An 18259-nucleotide genomic window follows, 5' to 3' on the forward strand; every position below is an offset into this window, starting at 1 on the left:
CGTCTTAATACTTTCATTTTTTGTTTTGTTTTTTCTCCATTTCTACCATCTTTCCCACCTTTTCTTTAAATGTCTTTTTTTCTCCTCTTTATCTTTACCTATCTTTACTTTTTCTTTGCACTTCACTCTCTTTAACATATCCCTGTATTTTCTCAACTGTAACAGTATTTTCTTCTCTAAGTCCCCAGTCAGTGATTTGGCCAAGGACCTACAGAGTTGACTGTCTTTGAATGTATTAAGAGCACTCATAAATGAATACAGAAGGATTACTTTGGTCACATAATCAACCCACTACACATAAAGATCTCACAGCAGAATCTGAGACAGAAAAACAAAGTAGATTTGAGGCAGGAAAGAGAATTCCAGTTCCTTACATGACAAATAATTCATGAAGTCCTTTCCTTCCTGTTCTGATAAATCAGAAGACATCTTATCTCCCTTTAATAAATATTTCTATTGCCTGTCTTTGCGTGTTCTTAATTTTATACTTTTTTATCATCTTTGTGTTCTTTCAGGTCTTTTCCATTTCTGCTCACACTACACTAACCATAGTACCCTTAAAAGAACCATTCATTCTTCTTCCACAAAGGTAATGATGTAAGTCTCTTCACAGGTCTTCTTCATCCATTTCTTTTTTGCCCAATAAGAAGAGATTAATTTGGAGATATGTTTCTGGAGATATGTTTCTCAGATCAGCTTCTTCCTCTACATTTAAACCTACTAACTTTCCTCTGCATCTAAGTGTCTGGGAACGTAATTCTTCAAAGTAATTTCATTTTAATGAGCACAACACTCAGTGTACATTTTCAAAACAAAAACCATTCCAAAAGACTGTGTTGAGTGTTTTCTTCATTAAAATCAAAACACTTTGAACTGAAGGAGCATACTCCAAACCACTTTGATGCCAAGGTAGCAAAGCCAGTTTTAATCCATGCATATAAAGGATGTTCAGGAGATTAACCAGATGTTCGATTAGTCCTCCTCAGAAACTCCGTGATGTGCTAATATGCCTGCCTGTGCCTATAATCACATAAGTACTGTTGGGTGCATACCAAATAAAATAAAAAATCACCAGTTTGTACATTGTGGATATGCATATCCTTAAATTTATATTTACCTAGGCAATACTTGTATGTAAATATTATGGCATTTTCAAACTATCTTTTGAAAACTAAAATTCTTCCAGACATAATAAAGCATTTAATTGTTCACATCTAAGAATTTCCTTCAGAAGAAAACATAGATATAAAAGTTTTAGAAGAAAGTTTGTGACACACAGTAGGATTCATCTGACTAAATTTAGTCATCAACATCAACATTTTTGATGCTTGTATTTGAACTACTCATTCTGGCTTCCTCTGTGGAAACTGAAAAGAGACACCTGCACTGAGGCATGTCATTTACTTCATCCTGGAACAGATGTCTAAAAGTGGCCTAAAAATGGCTATTTGTCTCAATTGACTCTGTAGGGGAGCCAAATGTGAAGAGCTCTTTTTCCATTTCAGAAAGGGAATGCCTACATTTAGGCAAATAATGGTAGGGGCAGGGGTGGTGGATGCTCCCTTCAGAGTCAGAAGTCAGGATAAAAGTTTTTTTGTGCTGACACTGTAGCTGTGTTCCAACTACAAGCTGATAGGAGAAGGAAGCTTTCTACTGCTCAGGATCTTCTCCTCTAGAGCTTGTCTACCCATGCTCTATCAGGATAAAGGTGGGTAGGGTGATCCTCAATGTCCGCTTCAGGTTTTGCAGCTACATAATGTCTGACAAAGCCCTGTCTTTAGAAAAGTCTTTCCCCTGCCCTCCCTTTTTTACTTTGTTTATTAAGGCAAAGTTAACAAAAGTTAATCCAGCTGGTCAGTTCCAGCCAATAACATTTTGGGCTTTACCTCAACCCTTGTTCCTTACACACTGTGTATGTAAAAACGCAATCACGTTCTTCATCTGGCTGGATCTGCTTATCAGGAACTGCTTGAGACTCTGATTTTCTTCCATATACAATTTTCTTTCATGTTCCTATCTTCAATTCAGTGCAGCACATCCTTATCTTCAATTCCATGTAGCACATCCTCATCAAATAATGTTGGGAATCACAAAGGCAGACACAAAAGCCAAAACAGATTCTTTCATTTCTGACCTGCCCTAATACCTGTATTTTTTTCCCTAATTCATGGGATTATACTGGGTTTGATGAGTTTTACAAACATAACTGACTTTCTGGACCAAAATACTGCCTGCTACACCTAGTATGTTCTCCCAAGTTAGAGGAGACTACATATTTACTATCTTATTATATTTTACTGCATTTTCTATGATATACTTAGTAGTCTCTTGTGAGTATAAAAATTATATACAGAATGGTGACTGAGATTCTGTGTCTACATCCCATTTTAGAGGTAAAGTTAAAATATGATACAAGTACAGTTAGAAAAATAAAGGAGCAGTACATTATACTGATAAATTTACAGGCCTATATTCCAAAGTGGCATCAGGAACTATAATTTTGTGTACAATGAAGTAACTATTGTCACAATTTTTACAACTTTAATCAGATCTGCTTTTTTTTTTTTTTTTTTTAGGTGACCTAGATGAACTTTGTCACCAATGGAGGGAAAGAGCCATCACCAAAAACTATTTTTTTTGTGGGGATTGTATGATGGCATATATGTCCATCTTAAAGAATAATGAATCTTCCCCAAATATCCATATGTCTAATATTAACTGGACTGGATTTAAGCCTCTATATCTGATAAAAATGATCTGAAAGATGGAATTGTAGATAGGTGGAAGAGAATACTGCTGGAAGGTGACCTTAGCAATTCTGCTTCTGGGGTTGCATTAAATTTGAGAACTCCTTTGTGCTACCTAAGATCTATTAACTAATATACCTGAATATACTGAGGGCAGTAATTTCTTTAACAATGCAGACTTGCTTTGAAAGAGCCTGTCTATCTGAGCAGTGAAAAGGCAGGCACTTAAACTATCTTTTAGAAATAATTTTCAAAATTTGTTCAAGACTATGCATATTCACTTTAACAACAACCAAAACATTGGTAATCTTTGATTCGTTGCAGATCCCCACACTTCATTTTCTATTAATTTTTAAGTTAAATGAAGCCTTGTAAAAACTTATGGTAGCACACACACAATATAAACAGCACGGAAAATATTTTGTTTTCAAAGCCTGTAAAGGTATCTCTTGAAAAGAAACTAAAGTCTGATCTTCCACCCAAGCACTTCATAAAACTTCATCTACATAAAACTTATACTCCATTTTAAAAGAAATATCCATAAGTATCCACCATTTATGAAGAATCAGCTACAGTTGCATCTAAAAATTGAGAAATAAGGCTGAGTCTCTGTTTCCCTACACAGACGGGTCCAGACATTGTAGAGTAACAGCTAATGGCTTCAAGTTTGCACATACAGCAGAATTTTTTTCCATGTGTAATTTCCAGAGGATGAACGAGTACCATGTTTTTCTTATTTGTCTTTCTCTGTCCCACAAAATGCCATGTTTCACAACATTTGACATGCCGGTGAAATGTATTCCCAGTTCTTAAGGAGTTCCAAGTATGAAATTAACTCCAGCTCATTTCACAGCTTTCACACGTAAAAGCTTAATAAGAATGGCAGTATTTGATGCTTAGGTCTTAACAATTTATTTCAATAGTTTTTACTTTGAAAATGCTTAAATCCCACAGACAGATTGTAGTAATAACTGAAAGTCTTTTAATAAAGGCTTTTCAGTTCACTTTTGCAATCTGACTGAAATCTATGATACTCCACACGAAGCCCACCTGTACCTATTGCACACATCAGTTGTACCAATGCCTGCATGCACATGCAAACAAAACTTCATCAGTAAATGGTGAACTATTGGATGGAAGAATCCAAGATTTACACAATGAGAGCAAAATCAGACCTATCATATCTGAGACAGATATGATTGTCAGCAGTAAAATGGCCAATATTTTTAACTGCATGTGCTTGCAGGTAGGGCCAATGATTAGCACTTGTATCTTGCAGGAATAGTTTTTCTTCTCATAGCAACACAGAATTTTCCAGTGGACTTTACCTGGTAGGTCACGAAATCCTCAGCAGTCGTGTGGAATGTTAAATCTCCAGAACTATATTGTTTCATACAGACTGGCTCTGAAACTTTAGTCTTGTTTTCTAGGTATAAACACTTCTGATAATAAGAGAAATATGAACAGCAGTGTATGATCCCAAACAATAATTTATACTGAATTAAAACATTAGCTTCACCCCTTAGACACAAGACACGATTTATTGTCTTATCATCAAATTAGAACAACAGAACATGCAATCTGTTTATGCACCACTGACCTCTAAAGAGCTCATTGATATTGTGGATCCAGTTTCGCTTCTTGATAATCCTGCATTGTCATCCAGCTCTGAGGCAATGAAATTCTTCACTGCTGTGCGGGGCTCAAATGGCAAACTCTGCATATGTTCTTGGGTGGGAAGGTGCTGGTCTAAATTGATATTAAATTGGTCCATTACAGAGGGATTCATATTGAACTCAGGATTAACTTTGTAGTGCAACAGCCTTTCATGAGGCAAGGTATCCATGCCTATATTCATTTTGCTTTCATCTTTCAGTGATGGCTGGGTATTTACGGAGCCCCGGGGCATGACTATATAGTCGCTTTCTATCATCCGTTCTTGAGGATGGACTATGTCCATATCTGCACCTCTCAAGTTATCGTCAGTGCATAAATACACAGTCCTCCGCAGCTCACTGTTGTCTTTTTTCAAGCACTGATTGGCCAGTTCACTCATACTCATAGGCATGTGGAGACCTGTTGGTTGCTGGATGATGACTTTGGAGATGATGTTTCCAGGCAAGGTTGAATAGCTCATTCCTTCAGGGTTTGGTCCCTTTTCCTCCTCTTCATCATTTAGTGAAATTCTAGAAAGTGTTCCTGTTATAGTGGCTGCTCTGCAAGGTCCAATGTCTTTATGAAGAACTGTGGGTCAGAGAACAGGATTCTTACAGCATGAAACCATATCAACCTAACACTGCTTTTCCTTGTGGCTTTATCTAGCAGTGCTTCCTTTACCAATGCATCTTTTAAAATCTTCTTTCCACTTATTAACTTTCATTTTATAAATATTGTTTTTGGAATAGCTTTTCTGTGGTTTTGGGTTTTTTGTTCTCTTAATCTACTGTGTAAAACTGACTTTGATCTCTGACTAGCATCAGTCATTTATATGAATTAAAAACACTTCATTTATTCCTACTGACTTACATAGATCTTAGGTGACTTACAGCTTAAGCACAAGCCTGCCATGTGGAACTCATTAAGGGTTTTCCAAAAAAATACACTATGACATCTATACTGCCATTATTAACTCCACATAACCTCCTGGAAAATGTCAAACAGATTGTAAGGCAGAATCATTTTGTCAATCCATGGTAATGACCTACCATAAGATTATATCTATGAGCATGTGCTCCTAAACTCCTAAATGTTCCTTTTCACTGACTCTTCAAAACTCTTCTCTCTTAAATTATGCTTTAAATAGAAGTGACAAAAGAATTACCACATTGGGAAGGAATTCCATTGTTATCAGAAAAAATATTTTACTGCATCTGGAAAGGTTATAAAGAATATAAACATGTTTTATAGCAGAGTATAATCTACTTTTCTAGGCCTAGATCTTCCTGGTTAAACTTGTAGCAACATTCAGCAAATTTTGTTGTTCAAGTTAATAATCCTGCCATAACATTCAAAATTTCCAGAAGCATTGAAGAATGTCTTCAAAAGCAAAGCATCTATTTAATCACAATTATTCACCTTAAAAAAAAAAAAAAAAAAAAAGTCTATAATCCAATATATGTAATGAAAGAAAAAGGGTAGAAAGAAAAAATTAAAGTAACCAATTACTGGGCTTATTCCAGCTGGCTGCATGGTTTTTCTGGTCCTGGCTGAAAATATTTTAATTCACACCAGTGCTATCTTATACAATGAAACCCAGTTCATAGGCTGAGACAGAAAGACAACTTGAAGTATCTAGGTATTACATTTACATCTCTTCTGGTGCCCAAGGGCTCTGATGACCCAGATCCCCCAGCCTGTCATTTCACTGCCTTTTTCCATAGCAAGCAGCTCATAAGACATCTGACTCTCCTTCCTCACACTAAACTCATGTTTTTCCATTATGAAAAGAATAACTTGCTTCTAAACAAATGTGCACAAAGACCTGAATTCAGTGGCTGCTTCATTGTTTCCAGAGACACTTATTCAGACATTTCAAACACTGATCTATCCTTAAATTCTTCATTACCAGAAAGTGAGTTCAAATGCTTATCTAGTAAAGCCTGTTCCTAACTGCATTCAGAGTCAATCTCTTTTAGGACACCTCTGACAAGACCCTCTGTACTGCAGAGCTACATTATCACAGGTAAGAAGTGGGATCTACATGGATCAATGCTGGATTTTTGTCTGCATTGGATGGTGACATGCAGTCATTTGTGTTACAATGCACTATCCTGATTCCTCCAAAATATGCGTGCATATTAAAACTAATCTGTAGGGAAGAACTAAGTCTATATAGCAAGAAATTCAAGTGGCAGACTTTAAAGGTGGGTGACTGGAAACTCAAACTTCACCTTAATGAGATGAGCTTTCTTGGCTCTGCACACAGCCAGTGAAGAGATCGTCCTTCAGGTGGCTGATGCAGAGCAGCTAAATCAGGCTTCTGCTCTGACTCACCCTGTGGAGAGGAAACACTCTCTCTTTCCCTTTATTGAAAACTGAGGTTGTTTAGGCAAGACTTTCCCTAGGAAAAACTGTCCTCTGGAAACATCTCCTAGATTAAAAAATTCTGTAGAATTTAAATGATCATTTATTTTACATTGCACTATTTAAACAAGGTTGTCAAGTAAATAACTAAAAATGTGTTGTCTTTAATATGTGGAAACAAACATAGTCAACTGATTAAATATCACACCACTGAAATACCTTCCAAAAACACACAAATTTTCTCAGTGAAATAAAATAAAAATTTTCTTAAGCTATTGTTGATTTCACTTAAGAGTCCTAAAAAGCACACCTTCTTTAGAATGAATGAGGGATGCAAATTAATGCATCCCTCATATACAGAGCTGTCAAGATACATTATTTTTTATTTTGTTGTTAAAGCAAAATGTTGTTTTCACATTTTCTTGTGTACCAGGGAAGGAAAGCTTAATCTGTTAAAAATTATCTTCTTTCCATAACTATTTGCATTCTAAGACAGTCACACCTTTGACCACTTTCCAAATGCTGAATTCTAGTTAATTGCCTTAGTAACAAAATTAAATAAATGTATTAATACGTTCATACATTCATACATACATTCAATGACATAATTTTTCATATTTTCTTTTGTTTTAATTAATAAATATTTCCTATAAACAGCTAAACCCCAATATTTTTCTGTTTTTTACTTCACAAGGAGCTCGTACCAGACTACCTTTTGTTGGCTAAATGCTCTCTCAATATTCTTACCTGACCGACAAGCAATGTCCACATCCTTCTCAAAATCAGTCTGTAACAAGAAACAGTAAAACAGAACAGCCATAATTAATTTAACAATACACCACAGTACCTTTTTGCCAACTAGCGCTTCCAAAATGTCCTACTTACAGGGTCATAGTCTCAAAAGTGGTTTCTTGCTGCTGAGAAGGTGAAGTGTATTGTTTTACAACAGCAGAGCTTTACAAAGTTTCCTAAAGTATAACTGGGTGGTTTTCAAAGTATGCTGCCTGACCAGAAAAAATAAAATAAAATAGGTGGAAGTAGAGTATATAGTTTTAATAAATTATACAGTGTCTAGTTTTTAATGTATATGGAAGAATAACTTCTACATCTCATCAAAGGATCTTCTTTAAGGAAGCTTTTCATGGTAATGTTATGAAAAGAAGTATGAACAATAGCCTGCAATACAAATTACTGTAAGTATAATTCATATAGTCCATCCTGTTTGAAACATCATTAATTTGTTATAATGTGCTTATTTGTTATGACACATTCTGTCATTTCTGGCTGCTAATTTAATCATGTAAAATTTTTGCACTTCCTGAAAACAGCTATTTATTTCATTGTGCAAAAATTAATTGTGAGAGCTAAGAAAGAATTTTAACGGTTGGAAATCAAAGCCCACTTTTCCTAGTTAAACAAAACTATTTATTCTGTTAGAGATTTTATTTACTTTTCATTTTCACAAGAAGTTTATTTCATGCTAAATGTTCAGTAAAACTGATCTCTTTCTTGATTGTGAAGTCCAAACATTAAATTCTTTTTTCTGAGTCATAATTTTGAAGGGCATCCTCTTGCTGTACCTTGCATTTTTGCTGAGCCTTGCATGTCTTTAGGGCCTGATTCTGACCCTATTATAGTCAATGACAAACAGTTATTTAAAGAGAAGATACCAATATGTTGTCTTAAGATATTACCTAATAATAATATTAGCAAAATTCACTATTTCTTAATCTAACACACTACATAGATTCCCCTTGTAGGATGTCTATGACTTTCTCCTTGTCTTGTTTGAGAACATTTTTCAAGACCTCGTGAAGGGAAATGCATCAGTACTCTTTACAGCAACACTAGAAAAAGTCACAATATAATATTAAATTATTTTTTATTCTCTTATATAAGAATCTTTTGTCCTAAAGAACACTAGTAGAAGATACTAATTCACTGTGCTCCACTAAAAAGTCACACTAATAATGTAAAACTAGCTAAGCAAGCAGATGATGACCTAAACAGTCTTTTTCTTAGGTGTTAACATTTCAGTTATGAAAACTTGCCACATACAATACAGTAAGTGGTTTTTTTTGTTAGCAACAGTAAATTCATAGTCAAATAAGAAAATAAAAGCTAACCATGATCTGAGCATGTCCATTAGGAAAAGAACTTGAAGAATCTGCATTGATTGGATCCTGGCAATTTCTTAGCCGACATCTGAATGCATCTTGAACCTGTGAAAAAAATATCTTATACTGATTCTTGTGTAACACCATAGACTCCTATTAGAAATCAAATTAAATCATATGGTATACAATGCATGATTTTTCTTTAGCCCACTTCATAAATCAGAGGCAATAAACATAAATGCCTATTTCTGTCATTTCACACATTTTGTTATACTTTGTGGCTGTTACAAATTTCTCAGTCCATCACATCAAGACCACAGAATTAGTTTTATGCATGGACAGAATTAGCTACTAGACAGTGATTATATGGTATTTAAGCCAAATCTATCTTGGTGATAGTATTTGGCTTTGTCTTATTCACTTTGGTAGAGGTCTGATAATGAGATTAATAGATATAATGCTAACCACTGCAAGATAAAATGTGTCTTCTTCTTGATAAATGTATGACTCTTGAAAGAGTTCTTTACAGTTACTGTAATCAGACAGTTACTGAAATAAGTTCTTGACAATTTTTGTAATCTCCTAATTGTACTTTAAAGAGTAAGTCTATTTGAAAGATATTACTGATTAAAATAATCATCTTTAACTCCACGTACAGGGAATCTAATGCATGTCTTCTAGGAGTGAAACTTTTCAGATGAGTGAAATATCTTCAATGTGAGCACATGAAGAAAAGTGGACTTTTTGCACATAGAAAAATTTCTTGAAAGTACAAAAGGAGGTTATCAGAAATTACTGTTTATTAATATGATCCATAAAGTAAATTTGAAGATTTGCCCCTAAAACACAGTATATTTGAGGAATCATTTTTTTTAGGAAATGTTATTTTTACATTCATTTTGGACAGAGTATATATCTAAAACACTATTATTCAGCACTTCTGTTAGAAACGTGCTTCAACAAAGACGCACATTGAAAAGGAAAAGCCAGTTCCTGTTTGCTGACAGCAGAATGCAAACATATTTTACTGTTTCCTCTCAACAATAAGGATGTCAAGGCAGCTTTTGGAATATAATGTTTTACAATGTGAATTTTAGTGCCAGAAATGAAAGTATCTATATTAAATATATAATCATATTTCTGATTGCAATATGTGGCTTGGAAAACAGGAACTTGGGTGATACAATTTCTTGTTTGAATATCAAAGTACTATGAGTGAAGTGCCTATAAAAAACTAAATTCCATTTATTATCCGTAAAAATTACTTGATGTCTTATTCAGAATAATTAAAAGGAGAAAATTGTCTTCTACTCATGGACATTTATGAACAGCAGAAGAGGATAATTTGTCAATTGCTGCTGATGAGAAGCTGTCCCCTTTAAATTTATCATATTCCAATGTGAGTTGTTTAGAAGCTATCACAAAAGCAAAAATGAAAAAAAGATTCTAATTATAAAGCATTTTTTTAAAGGGCTCAACCCTTAAATGAATAAGAGTGTTCTGCAGTCTCGATAAGAGACTGTCGCAGGTGGAGGGAGCCAAAAATAGGGCAGAAAGAAGAATGAAGCAAAGTGGGAAGGTTTGGATTGATTTCAAATCACAGAGACTTTCCACACATTGTAATTTAAAGTGTGATGTATTGAAACTCAGATTCTGATTTTAGGTCACTACACTTGCTTTGGTTTTCCATGTGTTTGATGTTAATTTAATTTGTCATCTCCCAGTTGCTGCAAATTTAATCCAAGTCTACTCTCACTTCATCAATGCTGAAGTTAGGTCACACTTCAGAGTTTTATACTCTTGGATAAGCACTGGCACAGTGATTTGACAAAAAAATATAATAAAAAATGCCTCCATCAAAGCATCCCCAGCTGTGCTGAATCTCATCTCAAGGCATATGGTACTTGACCCCAAAGCATTGTTACTTCAGAACATACTGTTTATCTCATTGCACTCTGTGTAGTGGGCCCCCTAATTTTTGAGACTCTGTTCATGGCGGTTCCCCCGTTCTAATAGTTCCAGAGATCTCAAGAATATCATATCATACTTTCAGTGCCTTCTATATTAAAGCAGTGAATCTTGATCTTAGGATCCTCCTAAATGTGCATGTTTCTTACAATGCTTCTGAAGCGCAAGCAGCATATGATCTGAACATGTTAACAGAATGTCAAATGTAGCATTATCTATGATACTGACATATGTTGCAATTTCTAGATATCCTCACCCAAGTCAGAATCAAAATGGTTGAACTTTCTAAATACCAGCTTATTCTTCTAAACTGCTTGTTCAAAATTGTTGTTGAGTATGTAAAGACTATGCTGTCTTTACATTTTACTTTGAAACATAATCTTGTTTTTGCCCATGCCTTTTAACATCAAGTTACAAGATTTTCTTTAAGCCAGGCAGAGAAGGAGAGACAGATGTGATGAACGTGCAGATACCAGGGAAGTAGTTTCCTTAGCAACAGTAACCAGCTCCAAGCTTTTATAACTTACCCTTGCCCTACTCATGTACTTTTCATTTTTCTCCTGCAATTCTGAAATGTGGGCTCTAGACGCCAACGATGAATTTAATCCAAATGCTTTCTACTATGCAGAGCACAGCTAAAGAAAAAATCACATGTGGGTTCCTCCCATCACTAGCATTAACATAAGTTACTAAGTGTGATTCAAATCAGCTTTGAAGCATCTTGTGTTCAAGTAGATCAGGCAAGCTGTTTTGCTGAGATAAATAAGCTTCAGCGCTGACCCCTTGTATTGTTCTGTAACACATCCATCACCCTCTTCCAATGCCTAATTAGGTGTTTAAACAGCAAGGTGAGGGAAAAAAAAAAGACAACTCTAAGCTTTCTGGGCTAACAAGGAAAAATAAAGCAATAATATCTAACTACTTTGCATTTTTCTTCCAAAATTTCCAAATAGTCTATGAAAGGTCTTATGCTTAAAAGGTATCATATTAATTTTAGAAATTAGGAAATAGAAGTAGAGACAGATTTAATGTCCTTGCAAAAGACACTGAATTGATGGTGGACAGAAATAGATGACACATCACTTAGCTCTCTTCCAGCTGTATATCTTGGTTGGTGAAAATCTTTGGCTTCCTAATGAAGCCCCTGCCACAAAAGTTCTTCAATACAGTGTGTTAGAGAAAGTAACAAACATTTCCTTAATTTATGTTTATATAAATACAACTAAGAGAAAAAAAGGGGCTTTTATATATAATTGTAGAAGTCTGCCTCTTTTTGTGATGTAATGACAATAAAGGCATAGTAAAGTAGGGCTGTCCTCTTTGTTTGAATTTTATGGAGATATATTCCTCCCCAATTTTTCTTTCCCCTGACAGTCAGAATTATTGTTTTGCCTGTGCTGGCATGCTATAAATATTAGATCAATCTTATAGGCTATAACTGAGATAGCTTTCTAGCCATCATCAAGAGTGACAAATATGTTGGCAGGATTTCCTTGACAGGCACTGGCAGATCTAAATGCTTTTGCAGACAATCAGAAGTACCAGACAATTCTTTCAGCTGGGAGGCACCTAGGCAGCACAAAGATGGCATTGCCCACTCTGTATGATGGCCACTCTCTTGGCCTCTACTTACCTGAAGGTCTCTGGAGCTGGAAAGCCAGACTCCAGAGTCAGACAGAAACATAATGTACTGGACTTACATCTCTTTCTGTGTAGTAAACAACTATGACTTCGCTGCTGCAAACTGAACCAAACAAGTTCAGACCATACACATTTGTGAAATCAAAATTGATTCAAGTGTATCAACTTCTACTTTGTGATTCTTGAAGAAATTTCTATGAATGTTCTTCTCCCATATGGAAAATATTGCCTCAATTAATTCCTCAAGTGTTTTGACCAGTTTGCAAATGAAATCTGGAGCACTAAAGAAGATTAAATGTTTTCTGTCCAACAGAGTTCAATCATCAATATACCTAGGCTTCTTTGTCTTCCACCAATGTCACTATAATAATTTTGGCTGGAGATAACCTACTAATGAGTGAATAAGTAGGCTCTGTACTTTTATTTCTGCCTAAGTTGTCATGGCTGAAGGAGAAACACCTCCTCCATTTTGATAGGGCAGAACCTTATCAAACCTTGGTGCTTTTTGGGCCTCAGTGGGAAGTCTACTCACTAGGTAGTTTTTTTAAAAATATCATGTAAATAGATACTTTAGCTGCTTTATAAAATGCCTTCTAGAATTTCCATGTTAGAACTGCAGTGTGTAACTAGTAAGACTGACTTGCTAGAGGAACTTCTGTTAGTTGTTAAACTAAGTAATGATTCTTCACAGTTAGATTTTATATATATATATCTGTGATTTGTTAAACAAGCAGTGAACAAAATAAACCATAACTAGCTGATTTCCTACACGTAAACCTAAAGAAAAGATTCCTTTACAAACATATTTATAATCCAATATTTTTGCATATTGCTTAAATTAGAAACAGTGAGCTAAAAGTGGATCCAGTCAAGGTATCCTATGAATCTTAAAACTGAGTTTACATATAGAAAAGCCTAATTCCACCTCAATCACCAAAGTCCTACCTGTGAGCATGGTCAGACAAGAACTTTTCTATGAGATATTCAGGATTATTGAAGCATTCCCTGGGAATGAAGCATTTGCAGCAAAGAGCTGTCATTAGAATAGGAAATCCATATTTAATTCAAGGCTTAGGGCATTGTTGCAAGATGTCTGTTGATTTTCATCTTTCATCAACAGTCAAAATACATTTTTTTTCCAAATAAGCTTCTGCATTACTGCACTGATGCAAGCTTAACAGCTGCGTAATTATTTTTTTGTTTTGTTTTATTTTATTTTATTTCATTATATATATTATACACAAACATTATACTGTGCTATGCTAAGTTATAGTAAGAATTTCTCATAGATTTTAGTCTTTTTTTGACAAAATCAATGACTGATAACCAAGTATATGTTTCAGCCTCTCTGGATCCTTACAAAAGACACAAGAAAACGGAACTAGGACTGAAGGAAATGGAATTAGAACATGAGGAAATGAAATTAATAGGGGAATTCAGATTGGACATTAGAAAAAGGTCCTTTGCCCTGAGAGTGGTTGGTCACTGGAACATACTTGTTCCAGAGTTCAAGGGGTGTCTGAACAATTCTTCGTCACATGGTTTAGTTTTAGGTAGTTTTGTGAGGAGCAGGGAGTTGGACTCAATGATCCTTATGGGTCTCTTCCTACTGACAATATTCTATGACTCTGTGAAAAATAATGTTCATATTGCTTTAGTTTTGAATGTTTCACATGCAACCTCGAGCAAAAGGTATATATTTTAAAATAAAAATGATTCCTTAGGACAGTAAGTAGGAGGTGGTATGCCCTTTAGAGGCTAATTAATAAATCCCAGGGGATAAAAACATTTTACAGACAGGAAAACCAGTATGAAACCACTGTTCTTTCTACAGAAAATAGATGCAGTGTCATACCATTATACTAAAAGAATATATGAAAAGATTGTTTTTAGATTTACAGATGAGACTACCCTCTTTCCCAGATGTACATCATATTGGGAAAGAAATTGCTGAAGAAAATAAGGGGATTGCAAGACAGTTCTACATAAAACAGATTTTTCTTGAGTATTATCTCTTACTCTGCACATATTTTTATCCTGAACAAAAAGAAATCAAAGGAAGAAAAAAGAAAAGGTATTAAGTGAGGTATGAGAGCTTAGAAACCAAGAATTACAAAAGTTCATCTCCCCTAAGAGTGTGATTAAAGTAAGAAGGAATCAGTACAACGTAAATTGCTAATTTCTGCAAGATACTGATTTTTTTCTTTAAAAATTGAAAACTTCACTATTTGATAAGATAATCACATATGCATACTGTGAAGGATAGTGATATAAATCTCATGCAAAGTGGTACAATGCAGAAAGAATTGAATAAATTATGTCACTCATAATTATTTTTCATTAATATACTGATTTTCAGTGTTTAAAGGGTGTCAGTGGTGAAAGGGGAAATCCCTGTGTGAGATTCCTTACTCAGCATTGACAATAAACCTTTCTTGAAACATCTTCCTTGTTTTTTGTTTGTTTTTTTTTTCAGTCCTGAGGTTTTCAAATAACTCATCCATCCCAGGGAAATATGCTGGACATTACAATCTGGTTTACTGGTGTGGTAAATAACCTGAATCTGATAAATGACTAGCACATAGGTATGCCTGTGGACCAGGAGCTACCCTCTAGTCCAGCTCCACCCACTCACTTTTGATGGAGGGCACCATTACCACAGACCTGCCAACACAGCTTTTCGCTACTGCTCTCAAACCCATCTCAATAAAATGTGGGGTTAGTTAGCAGGTTAGGCAGGTTAGAGAAGCTGTCACCAGAGCCAGATTAAAGAGCACTTGTGTAGGAGCTTTGCCATCAGATTTCAGTGGTGATGAATCCTGTGGCAGGTGGCACTGAGCCGTGAAGGGCAGGCCAGAGTACTGCTTGTCCTCGCTGTTCTCACAGCACTCATCTGTCTTCATCCTCACTGTCCCCATAATTTTAGTAAGTACCTGAGCTTGTAGATCTGAAATGGTAGCTCTTCACCAACATAACACAAAATCTCCTCGTGTCCTCTTTCAGGCACAGTATAAGCTGAACAAATGTTGCATTTGGATCTGCTCTAGAGAGTGTAAAAATCTATAGCTTTTGGTCTTCAGGAGGGCATTCATGTTCATCTTTTCCTATACTCATTGGGAAAGGCTAAGGCTTAGAAATCAACTGTACTTGATTGTACAGTTTACAGTTTACAATTAATTGTACAGGGAATGATTAACACCATGAATTATGTTGGTAAAGTTTTATACTGATATTTTGCACCTGGAATTAACTGATCTTCCCCCTCTGACTTTTTCTTGTTTCCTCTTTCACTTGTTCCTATACAGCTCACCATAAATTATTTTCCTCTTTCCATGAAATATATTTCTGCAGAGCAAGATGTATATAACATTAAAGAGCAGTTGAGAGATTAACAGGAGCACAGCCCTTCGGAAAACTGGGAAGCCATTCCTCACCTCCCTTCGGAGAATACAATGGACCATGACAATAACAAAGCCTTGTAATGAATCAAATACTGCAAAAAGTATCTGAAATAATATTGATCTTTTGTCTGTCATGGCCAGAACTGCAGACATCCAAGTCAGTGCTAGAAGTGGCAACACCACACAGGAACTCCAAAGGGATGCCCTATTGAAAAAAAAAAGAGAAAAGCAGAATTGTAATATTGAAAAAAAAATATTAAAAACTCACTATTAACATAAAACATATTTAAGGATGTCACTTTATCAATTTAACTTGAAAATCATAGACAAGAATGTAACAGTTGTAATTTATGTTCTAAAGAATATCCTGTATTTAGTTAATAAACACATTTGCAATTTTTTTAAAAGTATTTTAATGTGCTTAGCACTTTATACAGTGTTAGCAAACACAGTTGTCATCATCAAACTATTGTCTCACATGCACTGTATAAGATTTGTAACAAGAAGATGTAAATGATCAGGACTAACATGGCATTACTGGCGGTGGTGGCTGACAAAGCTGTTGTTGAAACTACTCCACACTTGGCACATTTGAGCGTCAAACCGCTATGAGGCTCACTCATCTGACTGCAAACAAACAGAACACCCACAAAAAGAACAAAATATTGAATTTTCACCAAAAAACGTTGCTACTGAAATTTAGCTTTTAAATATGACGTCATGCAGAAAAAGTAAGTAGACTTATTCAAGATGAATGCTCTATATTGTTGCAAAACTGTACTTTGTACTTTACATTATTGTTAGCTTTACATGTTAATGCTATGGGGCTTAAATTCATGCAAACTCTATTTCTTCCATTTAATCTAAAAAAGCCCCAAACATGATCAAAAACTGCTCAGTACACTGAAGTAAACATAAGCACGTGCTAGGATAGACACACAAAGTGAAATCCCTCTATTCAGACCTGATGAAAGACTGCTGCAGCTTGAGAAAGAGCACAAGTTACTTGAAAGAGGAGTGTGAAGTATGGACCATTACAGACCCTTAATAGGGAAAGAAACCTGCAAAGTTTATTCAAACATCAAATCATTATGTGCATACTGTATAGTCAGATTTGTACAAGTGACCTGCATGGCCCACTAATATCTGGAATGGTTTTATTCGTGTCATATAAAGGTCTGAATACAGGGTTTGAAACGTATGGAATCTGATGAAATAAATATCAGTTGGTACTAAAAAAAGGGTGACCTCTTTTGTCTTTTAATAAAACACAGTACACAAGCATTAAGCTCAAAGCATTTTGTATAGACGATTGTACCTCTGCACCTGTTAGAAGAGTTAAAGGACAAAATCTGGAATTTAAGTTTGCCGTACAGCATGCATTCAGCTTCTTGAATCAACTAGATAAATATTTTTCCTATTCCTTCTCTTTCTGCTATCAGAACTGGGACCAACCATAGCTGAATAAGATGTGACATAGCTGACAGGAAGGATGCTTCACCTATTCCCAGCTGGAAAGTGGTCAACATGGTGAAGATAAGTAACATTTTGGGTTTTTTCCCAGTTATGTCAACCAACTGAACTCTTTGCTATTGCCAAACCCATCACTCACAAAACTTTGAGCATACTGTCCAGAACAACATTGAACACCAATGTCTTCCACTTTGATAAACCAAATGATGATTTTCCATTAAAAAGTGCAAAGTATATTTCCCATAAAAAGGAAATTCCTTCCATAAGAAAACAGTGAGAACCAAGACCTTTTATAAGATGATTCTGGGGTGAGAAAATAACTCAGTGAATCTACATCAGTTGGCACCAATTAAAAATGTAAATTAAAGAATGAACTATAAAAATGCCTTGGGTAGGTATAAACTAAGCTTGTGAAAATACTTTCTGTCTTTGCCTTGCAGTGCTTCAGCATTATTAGACTGGATTATTCTCTTTACCTCTACAAAACTGCTCTGGATCTTGCAAATCATAATAGAACTCAATGTGTGAATAAGCCAAGTATAATTTTTCAGCCTGGGCATTTGCATATGCATCCTCTTTTACCAGGAAAAGGATTAGGTCATGATTGAGATCCATCAACATATTTTTTCCCACTTGTTGATTCTCCATATGCTTATTAAGGTGTTAAAAAGCATATGGAAGTAGTATATTTTGCCTCATTCACTTATTTCAAATCCTAGGGCTGAACTTTGGACTGAACTTTTGACAAATACAAATTCAATGTTTGCCAGGAATAAAGTTGCCTTCCTGAGTGTGGCTGGCAAAAGATACTTGAGGAATGAGTGATAATCACCTTTCTAGAGGAGATCAAATGCTGAACCAATTTCTATGCCCTAAAGAATGACTCAAG

General features: G+C 35.3%; 1 protein-coding gene across 1 annotated transcript in view; it reads right to left on the reverse strand.

Moving 5' to 3' along the window:
- Nucleotides 1-18259, reverse strand: part of ADGRB3 (adhesion G protein-coupled receptor B3) — a 443080-nt gene that overhangs the window by 16493 nt on the left and 408328 nt on the right. The window contains 5 exon segments of the mRNA XM_015620795.1: nt 4348-4991; nt 7518-7557; nt 8897-8992; nt 15931-16102; nt 16426-16524. Of these exon segments, the coding sequence (XP_015476281.1) occupies nt 4348-4991; nt 7518-7557; nt 8897-8992; nt 15931-16102; nt 16426-16524 (1051 nt within the window).

The sequence above is a fragment of the Parus major genome, chromosome 3 (genome assembly GCF_001522545.3).
Source record: "Parus major isolate Abel chromosome 3, Parus_major1.1, whole genome shotgun sequence".
Lineage (NCBI taxonomy): Eukaryota > Metazoa > Chordata > Aves > Passeriformes > Paridae > Parus > Parus major.